The sequence below is a fragment of the Colias eurytheme genome, chromosome 3, assembly GCF_061535395.1.
Source record: "Colias eurytheme isolate Ceu_HAF_F1 chromosome 3, ilColEury1 Martin Lab GWU primary, whole genome shotgun sequence".
Classification (NCBI taxonomy): Eukaryota; Metazoa; Arthropoda; class Insecta; order Lepidoptera; family Pieridae; genus Colias; species Colias eurytheme.
Genome location: NC_142982.1, coordinates 13,062,705 through 13,074,983, shown reverse-complemented (window position 1 = coordinate 13,074,983; position 12,279 = coordinate 13,062,705). Strand labels below are relative to the sequence as shown.

The following is a 12,279-nucleotide window of genomic DNA, read 5'->3' as shown; positions in this document are numbered from 1 at the left end:
ATGCATTCACAATATACACAGCAGATGGAAATTTCCCATCTCTATTTCTGGCTTTTTGGAACCTTTACCTAATAGTAGAGCCTAGCTTCATTACTTTTATTGTCTCTAAGTTATTAAGACCTTTTAGACCATTTACTTGCATGGAATTTTTATATGTTTTAAAAACCAAAATTGTATTATTCTCAGGTTTGAATTTTACTGGAAAAACACATTATAATAAACTAGGTATATAAGTATTTGTTTTTGTTATCAACTTAACTTGTTATATTCTTTAAATTTTTTGTATAATACCTATTTTAATTGCATCTTAGGATTAACTGACTGGATTATGAAGATATCAATTTTGTAAAAGTTTTTCTAGTCATTTATATGAAGAGAGAAAAAGCTTATGTACAAAATATGAAGTAGGTATCTATTAAGTACATGAACACAATGATGTGTTATTATTTTCCATATTTAATGCGTAGGAATGACATTAATAAAATCAGACATCATTAAGAATATTTACTAATCTTGTTGAAATCTAAATTAATTACGAATTTAGATAAGATTGCTGCTACCTACTTCTCGCGAAGGTTTTATACAATTTCAGATAATGTTTCAATTGAAATACCTACCTACATTATCAAATTGCAACTATTTTTAATTGTAATACATTTATATAAAAACATACTGAAGTAGGCATCAACTGAACAAAAACTTGCATACTAAACTTGGATTAGAAATATGCAGTCCTGTCGGTATGGGTTGAGCAGTGGTTACCTTTTAGCCAACAGTAATAATTTGTATTATTTCATCGACTACTAAAAATTGTGTACATAATATTTTTTTAACATGTATCGATAGGCGATATCCCGCAGTCAATCATCATATTGTGTCTGACACATCGCCATCGAAAATCGCTGAAGATAATCTCTGAAATTCTGAACATCGATTTGTTTTGGCGTGTTAATTAAACGTCTTATATAAAATAATATGTTCTATTGAAAACCATTTTATACAGTGAAACTTGGTTAAGTGGGACCTGGATAAGTGAGAAACCTCCATAATTGGAACTCATGCTGAGGTCCCAACACTTTGGCACTGAATTACCTCTGTTAGTGGGACGAGGTAAACCTCTATATCTGGGATTTGTTCTTTCGATTTATCATCATAGTTACCTCTATAACTGAGACAGCGAGTAAATTTTATATGCATACACCTCTGTAACTGAGATAACATTGTTTGTTTACTCATTCTTATTCTACCCACAAATTCCACACGTAATTCCAAGTACGTAAGTACAAATTTTGAGCTTCAATTACCTTCAGTTTTAGTTTCGCTTTACTATCATACAGATGTTTATTTGAAAAATGTCAAAACGAAAGCTACAATCGTTATCATTACGTGAAAAAACTGAAGTTAATTAATGGAACCCTCTGTAAATGAGACAGATATTTATTTATACCTGTATATCTGAGACACTGGGTAAGTGGAATACCTCTATAAGTGAAACGACATTGCAGGTCCCTTGATGTCTCACTTAACCAGGTTTCACTGTATATAATAGAACAACCAAAAATGATACTTAGGTAATTTTTATTGATTTCCTAGAATTCCTGCAGACAAGGGCGCACTCAGTGTGATCGCAGAGGCCAGTACAACGAACACAAAAGAAATAGTCCAGCCTCTATCTACATAATATTATTGCGGTCTAACTGTTTCAGTGCCTCAGACGGTCAGACCTCAGCCCTCAGGTAGGTATCTATTTAGGAATCTAAATTCCTTTTCCATATTATGAAAAACAGATTAAGAACCTGAGTCGATTATAAGGGCTAGCTATTAGATCAATAACACAAATTTATACTTTATCCACATAAATATAGGTCTAATAGATAAGAATTTTACTATGATATTGTCGATAAGCGAAGCGAGGTGCCAATCTAATAAAATACATCTTTATTTTTTTATTTTTGATGGAAGATAAAATCAACTGAATGTGTCAGCGATAAGTACATACCTAAATAAAATGATCGTCATAATGCGTTCAAAAAATTAGTTTCATAAGAAGTAAGAACGTAGCTTCGTAGCTTCGTATTAAACTCAAGAACCCCAATAGAAAGACTCATTTTTAATACAAGTTATTGTCTAGTTTCTTACGTTTTAAATTGTACGTCCCTTGCTAAAGATGCCGCATTTTGGAGGTAAACTAAATCTCCACAGACAACTTCCGAACATTTATAATTATTCAAACATGTGTATGATGATATGATATGCTTTTGAGAATGCATCATATTGCTTTAACATCTAATCTTGCCTTTTGTTTTATTACCATTTAGCAAATAAGTACAACTAAGTCGATCCTGTCTCGCTCTATTTTTACTTGCTACATCACATAGCAACAAATAAACGAGCGTCAAAAAGTTGAACAATGTCGACAAACATGGTGGAGCGGCCGCGGGAGTGCGCGCCGTAGCACCGGCAGCGACGGCAGAAAATTGTGAAAATCTCGTCGACCAATGGGCGGCGGGTACGGTCTCCCCCCCGCCCCCCGCGCCCTGGGTTCCGCGCCCGCCCCGCCCCGCCCGGCCGCGCTGATAACACTCGCAGTGCCGATCCCGAGCGATAGCGACGCTGGCGCGGCCGCTGCGCAGCCCCACACCGCACACCGCACGGGCTCTCACACCGTATCATAATTAGGACAATCGCGCACGGTGAGTACTCGCTATCATTATCGTGCTAAACTTTTCTCATAGATAATGCGTTAGATGCAGTGATATCTCAGTAGGAAAGGGTTGTAGCTACTCAAGTTCGGTTACGTGGTTTCGGAGTTGTCTAGAATCTAGATGAATTAGTGAGCAGATTGACATTAGTCAGTATTTTCATATATGTACATGGCTCTACCTACGACTTTAGATCTTAATGTCATATACATCCTGAAAAATATATTGGGATTGTAGAGAAATGGAGGATGTAAACCTACCTTAGTTAGTTAGCTAGCTTAGTTCCCCAAGATGATTTTACCCGCGCGTATTTCGTCTATCCAAGAAATGACGTTGTAATTTTTTAAATTATTACAGTTATGCCCGTTTGAGTTAGAGTATTTCGCTATAATGAGCTAATACCTGTTATGTTTTTGTATCGATATTACTGAGTGCCAAAGATTCTTATAAGAAGAGTGACGACAAAAAGGGTTTTCTTAAAGCGCCCGCAAATAAATGACGAAATAGGTAGGTACTCGGATTAAACTCAACAAAACAATATGATATTATCCGTGTATTTGTCTATTTTATTATGTCATTCCTTTAACGAATGTTTTTTTTTTAAGAAACATCAAACTCAAACTCAAACTCAAACATTTATTTATTCAATTAGACTTCTTCTAGAAGCACTTTTGAAACGTCATCATATCAATTGCCGTTTAATAGGAATATTTTCTAATTATTTAGGAGATAAATATTGTAAGAAATTTCAGGATAATAATGCACCTAGGTATAGGTGCATGATAAAACTATTTCCATGTAACATAACATGAGTTGAACAATTTTTAATATAGGTAGGTACATTAATAAGATTATTTCATTCGTTTATGAAATAATCTTTAAATTTATATTTTTTAAAGATGGCGTAGATAAGTATACCTACATAATTTAACATTAGCATTTAGCTATACCGACCAGAAATTTTTAAATTTTCAACAACGAATGAAAAATAAATTTAGTATCTAACCGGAGCGTAGCAGATTCATAATTTATTATTTTAACACTTCTTTGTTGAGTGTAACAGTTTTTTTTTCCTGAAGGCACAAATCTTTTTTGTTATTTTTTATTCTAAAATGAAATTTGTGCTATTTCCTCGAATTGATATTACATTTATTGTGCATTATTTTAAACTTATTTACAGTTTATGAGCTTCCTTTCTACCTACGCTATTATATTCTCATTCAATGTTTATAAAAAATAATTCATCATATTTTTAACAAGCTAATATAAGATTTTAACCACCAGTGCTTTTTAAATTTGATGCATAATATAATTTTTTAATTGTGAAATACACAAAACTTCAACGCGCTCGAAGGCGGATAAAATGTAGAGTATTTCAAAGTTATAGAATTTAAATGCTGTTATATATTTTCTTTTCAAACTTTAATTATTTTAAACAGTAATATCAACGCATACGTTATAATAATATTATTTAAAATCTATATGATTCATGGACAGTATAATTAATGCGTTACACATGTCGAAAGTGCGCTCTATCGTCGCGTAGCTCTACCGGTATAAATGTAGCTAAACCACAATTTTAAAAGTGTCTAGAAAAATGTTTACACCTATAAACGTTATAAAACTATGAATTCGAATAGGTAAGGTAATTCAATTGATACGATGATGAATTTGTTAATTATTTTGAGACTGCTTGAAAGAAGAAAACGCAACTCTGCCAAAAACAGTATTTTAATAATGTAATAAAATTATGATTCAATTATTATATGTATTTTAACTTAAAATAAATTTATATTTCACCTTAGTTCATACAATTTTGAGATGAAAGTCTGCTTTTAGGTTATATGCACAGAATCTATAAATGATGGGAAATGTACTTATTACATGTAGTACTTAGTGTACTTAGTAAATGTAGGATACAGTAGGTACAATATATGTAATTATTGTTCTTGCAATGTGATGTGATAGTACATGACTTGATAAATAATTTATATTTGGAAAATAATTAATTTGTTAATACAAGATCAGTGTCAGAAGTTCTGAGTTGCCTAATGAAAATAATTGATTACTCAACAGTGAATATTATTATTATATGAATGATCATCTATTTATTAATTATAATGATATTAAGTAATAATTAAAAGAATAAAACAAATAGTAGAGTCTGAGGAGCACGTAAATATAGCAGCTCACTTCATGAATTTGAATATGGAATTGACGGGACTTTGCACTTTAACCATGCACAATTGATTTCAATTACAATCTGCGCAATTTGGTTGTTTCTTTGGCGAACGGTTGTTCTAATTCATGCAGATTTGCCACACTACAGAACGGCTAGGTTACGAAAGCTGTATATTAGTCGTATGGATAAGAATATTATTATAAATCGGAGGAAGGATTTATCAAAAAACATTTTGATTTCACCGAAACAGGAAACTATAAATGTGTTCTGTTAGGATGCACTAAGCAAACGTCAGGGGATATAAACCGTACAACGAGGCAGAGGAACGATTCCCGCAGAGGCTCCGCGGCTCTTATCAGTCGCTTATCGCGAGCAAACACTCCCTCGGGACCGCCCGCGCCTCGCTCGCTCCGCGCTCGACTGACGGGAGGAAAGCTTTATAACGCACAGCAGAGCTTTATATAAAGTTTTATTCAAGACTTTCGTTGATAGGTACATGAATACCTACGATTGTTGAACTATTACCTTGTTTATTAAGATTGGTTGAAATATTTTTTTTTCGCAATTTAAGATGCGGCAAAAGGCATTTGGTCTTAATTTTTTTAAGCAGTATAAGTATGCAGAAATCAGATTCTACGAATCTAAGGCTCACGTTAGTTGTGTGATGTATCCCTGGTTAATTTTTTTTCTTCTAACAAATAAATTGATTTTGAGGGCAAGGGCCTCTTAACATTCAGCACTTCAATTATAGAAGCAACAATTTAAAATCTTTATACTATTTTATTCTAGTACATGCGTGATAGGAACCGTATTCAAAGATAGATAGGAATTCCATGTATAGATGTGTATCCGTACTACATTGCCCAATAGGCCAATAAACAACCCTTTTCATCATCATATTTCACATCGATATTGCTACAATATAGTAATGATATTGCGCCATTTATGAAGTAGGTATTTTATACTATCGTTCGTGGTCATGCAACGTATGTCGCATGTCCTTTATGATAGTTTAGAGTTGAGTAGAGCAGTGTATATGTAGTAGCGTAGAGTTCATTATTGTGCAATTGTTTCCATCTAACCATTTCAGATAGATAGTATCTGCTATTAATGTTCTTATGAGGAAAAGTAATAAGTAGACATAAATTGTGTATTGTTAAATAGTGAAATATATTTAATATTGAAAAATTGGAGGTTTTCTATTAAGACAGGATTAAGAACAAAGCTCTTTAACGCAATAATTTTATCAGTATTGATGAAAGATAATCAGGAAGGACCACTAGTTGGAAAATGCATTGTTTTCGCATGTAGAATGTGATTAGCGCGAATATTTCTAAGCCTTTTAACGTCCAATATTCGCACCTAGGTACTTTCAAAACAAATATAGGTAGTACTTACTCATTTTTGCATCATAACCCTATGATTCAACCTTACAGCAAATACTGTACAAGCACTTAAATTTGGTATTTCAGATATTCTTTACAAATATTTGTACTAAAGGCGGAATCATTTTCTAATACTTTTACGACCTAACCTGATATAACATTTTCTTTTGAGTTAAAATTACACAAGTCAGTAAATATCCATACGCAAAACCATAACACATTATAGTCAGTTAGTTACTTTAATGCACTCCTGATAACATTTTCCCAAACATGCCTAGCATAGAATGAGGAATTTCTTTATCTTAGATTTAACCAAAACTAGACCGTGCAGATGACGCGTGCCGGCGCCGGCGCACGCGCTGGGCCCTATTTGTATTTCCGAGACAAGTCGCGCTTTCCGGTCAAAAGCCATGTTTGCTCGCCGCTCAAACAAAACTGACACTTTTGTTCCTAGACGCGGCAAAAAACTGTTTCCGAGATCAAAGAACTCTATTCGAATCATCCGTATGTTTTGTTGAGGCTTAGCTTTACTCGTTTTAGATTCAGCACAATGGAGAACGTGATGAGAACAAATGACCACAGAGAGGAGGAAGCGAACGAAGCGCTGCAACTGGTTAAGAACGAGGAGAGACAGGAGATGGCAACTAGCGAATGTAACCCTAACACGTCCATAGCGGTCTCCGGCGCGGAAGGGTCAACAATAACCGTGTCGGCGTCCAGCGGAGAGATGAGCGCGGAGCAGCACTCCGTCATCACGTCCCGCCGCACCCTGCGGACCATCACCACGGCCGGCCACATCACGGACGCGCCGGACATGAGCGACGAAGGCGTCAAGGACGAGCCGCCGGAGCCCCCGCCGCTCGAGCATGAGATGCAGTACAACGCCAAGCTGGAGGAGGAGCGGCAGAACACGAGCCACTACGACGAGGAGCGGCTGCGCGCCGCCGAGGCGGAGACGGCGCGGTACCTGGCGTTCAAGCAGGAGCCGTACCGCTCGCTGCAGTCACCGGCGCCGCAGCTGGACAAGCGGCTGCAGCCGCAGTACGCGCGCGGCCCTCCGCCGCGGCCGGCGTACGGGCGCAGCCTGGCGCTGCGGTACGGCGCGCCGCACCACGTGATCGTGGCGCAGGAGGGCGAGGGCGAGGAGCAGGCGCACGAGGCGTATCTGCAGAAGGAGAAGAGCGAGCAGCTGCAGCAGTACGCGGGCGAGGCGCAAGAGAGCCGTCAGTACGCCACCGTGCTGCCCGACCAGCCCGCCGCGCTCGAGATGATACAGACCACCTCGCTCAACAACCAGCAGGCCGTTGGCGTCGCCTATCAGCAGGTATGTGCATAGTGCGTAGACTTATTATTAATATAAATTAATATTAATATATGTCATCGTAAAATTGTAAACATTAATCACCGTAATTATTATAAAAACATTTACACATCACAATTTTTCGGCAGTTTGCAATCTTGCGAGTAAGATTGTAATCTTACGGTGACAATTATATAACACTAGGTTTCCGCCCGCGGCTTCGCCCGCGCAGTCAAAGAAAAACCCTTGTCCTTTATCGGGTATCAAAATATCTCCATGCCAAATTTCATGAAAGTTCAAGTTGGTTCAGTAGTTTATGATTGAGTAACAGACAGACAGACAGAGTTACTTTCGCATTTATAATATTAGTATGGATTTAGAAAACATAAAAGAGCGAAAGCGAAACGTACGTTCCTAATATTATCAATGAAAGTGCATTTTCATTACAAGTGCACTACTTTTTAAAGAATACGCTGCACAGTCATAACAAATATGATATGTTTACCATTACCATAATTAAGTTTCTTATGGTTTTCAAACACATTAGGTGAAATATGAGACGCGAGGGGAAACGGAGCCGCGGCCGAGCACGTACGCGAGCCTGCAGCCCGTGACGTCAGTGCAGGGCGGGTACACGTACGCGGGGCAGAGCCCGCAGTACGCGGCGGGCGGTTACAGCGCGTACGCGGGCGGCAAGGAGCTGCTCACGCTGTACGGCGCGGGCGCGGGCTCGGGTGCGCGGGGCGAGGACTCGCCGCCCTCGCAGCTGCTCTACCGCGCCGACCCCACGCTCTCCTCCTCCTCGCTCAACGCGCGCGCGCACGTCGTCTACGGCTCCGTCGTGCCGCAGTCGCAGGCGGTCTACGAGACGCCACCGAGCCCTAATTCTCAACAGGTATTACGAGTTACGACCATTCAAATACTGACATTATGTAGCAATAATATGTACCACAGTCATAATGGACACTTGAATAATGAATATATGAAATATACTATATGAAAATATAATTTGCACGACAGCAAGTGACGCTGTACACGCACGGCAACACGGTGCAGTACAAGGTGGGCGGCGAGCACTACCTGGGGCAGGGCGGCGGCGTGGAGTACGTGCCGGTGTCGGGCTACGAGGGCGGCCTGCTAGTGGAGAGCTACGCGCCGCCCGCGCAGCCCTGGCCCGCGCACAACCTGCTGCCCATCGACGACGGCTTCGACCCCAGTCAGTAGCTTTGTGCAATACTCAGTCTAATTCGGTTATTTTCCTCTAAGGATATGAATATTTTCATCAAATATATTATAATACTCAGGTATGGCTGGCATGGGCGAGGTGAAGGAGTGCGTGAACTGCGCAGCGGCCACCACGCCGCTGTGGCGGCGTGACGGCACCGGCCACTACCTGTGCAACGCGTGCGGCCTGTACACGCGCATCAACGGTGTCAACCGCCCGCCGCTCAAGGGGCAGAAGGCTAAGCCGCAACAAGCTCTGGTGAGACACTCATTCTGAACAGAATGTTATAAATAAAAAAAGAAGACTACAAGCTAGGTCATTGTTAATAACATGTTACGAGGAAAATTATATATGTACCTATTCGTAATTCCATTTGAAGTGCATTGCATTAAGTGATAATTAACTTTATAATTGTTTAATAACCCTTTTCTTCTTACCGGCAAAGATTAAGCGTGAATAACAATTGGGCAACTTTTAGGATGACTAATGTGTATACATTAGTCATCCTAAAAGTTCTCTCCACGAGCATAGTATTTAGTGGGCCTAGTCCAGATTAACATGCACAGTTTTCCAATTAATAATGTCAAAATGTATCCCGCAGCCCACCAACGGCAACAGGCGCGTGGGGGTGACGTGCGCCAACTGCAGAACCTCTAACACGACGCTGTGGCGCCGCAACAACAACGGCGAGCCCGTGTGCAACGCGTGCGGCCTGTACTACAAGCTGCACAACGTGAGTGCAGTCCGCTCGCGCAGCCCCGCGTGCAGCCAGCGGCCACGTGGGGCTGCAGCGTCTAATGCTTTATCTAACATATCTAGCGGCCCAGCTGAGCCTAATGAATCAGCGTGTCGAGCGGAGGCAGAGATACGAAGACTCATTATACAAACGCAACAGATAGTCAGTATCACCTGTGATTGCACCGATTACGGCCGATTAGATGAACCGCGGTTCGCAGGTATCTAATCGGCGTGCAGTCAGTTATCAGGGAACTCCTCGACAAATATTGGGTCTGTATAAAAAATCAAAACACAGGGTCTCATCTAATCTCGCGAGATAAACGCGGGGCTACCGACTGATAGAGAATTATCATCGCGACCACGAATATTCATAATGAGATAAATAATCTTTTATCAATTATCTCCTCGTGAATAGATACGCTTGTTTAAAGGATGATAGGCCGGCGTGGCGCAGATTACGAGGAGTTTCCCCGTCTGCCGGCGCGCGGCGGCCAGGAGACACCTGCGTTACGCGTTGCTTACTCATCCCATACCCAGCAAGTGTCGTCATTTGATTTAAATATCTCACACTGTCCCCTTAATGATCCACACCAGTCGCTATTAAAGTATACTGTTCGTAATCGATAACAAGAATATTTTTTGTTAATTTCTTTATTCCTTATATGTTTTTCCGCAGGTGAACCGGCCGCTGAGCATGAAGAAGGACGGCATCCAGACGCGCAAGCGCAAGCCGAAGAGCATGGGCGGGCACAGCGGCGTGGCGCGGCCCGGCGCGCTGTCAGGTGGGTACTAGTCGCGTAGAGCCCCCAGAGTGTGGCCGTCGCTAACCGCTCGCGCTGTGTGTCCGCAGTGGAGGCACACTCGCTCTCGCACAAGGTGCTGCCTCCGCTGTACGCCGCCGTGGAGGGCGCCGCGCCGCTGCTGCTGCTGCCCGCCCGCCCCGACATGTGAGTACCTACCGCCCGACCGTCTGCCGCCTTCTGCTCGCTAACTATCCTCTGACTGTGTTTCCCCTCTTTCTATTGGAGCAATTCCACTCCGTTATCTATTTTCAAATGTATACTTATAATAAAATTAATTAACATATTCACGAGTTATTAACGTATTTTCAAGCATATCCTGCACGATTCAAACTAATGGCTTACCTAACTGATCGCCTGGCTGTGTGATGTGTCGCACTGTTTGCACACAATAGCGCTATCTCAAGGTTTACTGCGGCTTACAGCACTCGAGTTTATGGCCGGTTGTGATCCACCGTCGCGACGTAACGTGTGTCTGCTTGCAGGGTACCAGCGCTAGAGCGCGCCGCGCCGCAGTACCGCCCGCCCTAACCGCTCGAGCCGCGCCCCCGACAACTGCGCGGGTTCACTGTACACTGTAGTGTACACTCATAAGAACATTGCTCAATAATTAATATTATCATTTGTAATGGTATAAATATTCTCGAAAATAGGCTTGTAAAATAATAACCGACATAATTCGTATATTTTGATATAATATTTTTATTCTTCTGAATCGATTTCGATGAATAAGTATTTCAATTTGTGCTACGTAGTAAAATTGCTCTCCAATAATAATAAAAGAAGATGAAGATAAAAACTCTTCCTTGACTCTGTAGTCGGTTGTTAGCTCTGAATTGTTTAAACCTGATTTATTTTAAGACAACTAGAGTATAGGTACTGTAAGTATATATATATATATATATATATATATATATATATATATATGTATATATATATATATATATATATATATATATATATATATATATATATATATATATGAGTATACCGCTCAGTAGATACTAAACCAAATATGTATTTAAGTAACTACGATGTAAATAATGTCACTATCAGTGCAATTTGTAATTTTTTAATGTAAATACATTACTATCTTAATCCCAAAAGCCAAAGATAACATCCTACACCAAATTGAGACCAAACGTACCTACGAACGCGACGGCTAAAGATTATCACAAGAATATGTAGATATTAATTATAAGTAGTATTATTACGCTGTTTATTATAATATTTTATACATATTTATTTTTGTTAACAGAAACTAATTTGACTAAAATACGAATAAAGTCTTTTATTTGGTTTGTTTAGTGATTACATTTTAGAGAGTAACATCAAATAAATAACAAAACGAGGCCATTCCGCGCTGTGTAAATTGAAATAATTGTAGTTGTATGTATACCTTTGTAGATAAGTTACAATTAAGTTTTAGGCATAAGAATACAGATTTTATACCTAAAGGGGATGTAGTATTACAAAATGAATAATTTATTAAAGAAGTTGTTTTATCGATAGAGTTTTGGATTAACCAAAAATTATAATACAAATAAATGATTTATAAAATAATAATGAATAACAACTTGTGACGAATTTATTATAATAATTATAATAGTGGGAGAGAGACGAGAGGGATGATTGAGTCGTGTGAGTGACAGTTAATATTGAACGTGCATTTATTTATGTTAAATAAATTGTAAATTATTTTTAACACATAGTACATATTTAGATATTGAAAGTTTTATAATAAATCTCTTGCCATAGCACATTTGTTTTACTTCTATCTTCGATAGTAATTATTTAAGAGGTTATATATTATGTGCAGTTTTCTAATAATATAATGTATTGGCCCTACACGTAGGTATTAGGTACGGTTATCCATACTAATATTATAAATGCGAAAGTAACTCTGTCTGTCTGTCTGTTACTCAATCACGCCTTAACTACTGAACC

The 12,279-nt window shown here is 39.2% G+C and overlaps 1 protein-coding gene across 2 annotated transcripts; it reads left to right on the top strand.

Annotated features, from left to right (window-relative positions):
- Positions 1 to 2,597: 2,597 nt before the first annotated feature.
- On the top strand, positions 2,598 to 11,199 carry LOC149910023 (uncharacterized). 2 transcript variants are annotated; one of them, XM_090118571.1, is made up of 9 exons: positions 2,598 to 2,693; positions 6,810 to 7,593; positions 8,117 to 8,464; positions 8,590 to 8,785; positions 8,874 to 9,052; positions 9,396 to 9,527; positions 10,209 to 10,314; positions 10,383 to 10,479; positions 10,818 to 11,199. In XM_090118571.1, exons 2-9 carry the CDS (start codon positions 6,820 to 6,822, stop codon positions 10,861 to 10,863), a joined length of 1,878 nt encoding a protein of 625 aa, XP_089974697.1. In that variant the 5' UTR covers positions 2,598 to 2,693; positions 6,810 to 6,819; the 3' UTR covers positions 10,864 to 11,199. The 2 variants fall into 2 exon arrangements, with proteins under 2 accessions (XP_089974697.1, XP_089974704.1); XM_090118578.1 differs by lacking the exon at positions 10,383 to 10,479.
- The last annotated feature ends 1,080 nt before the right edge of the window (positions 11,200 to 12,279 follow it).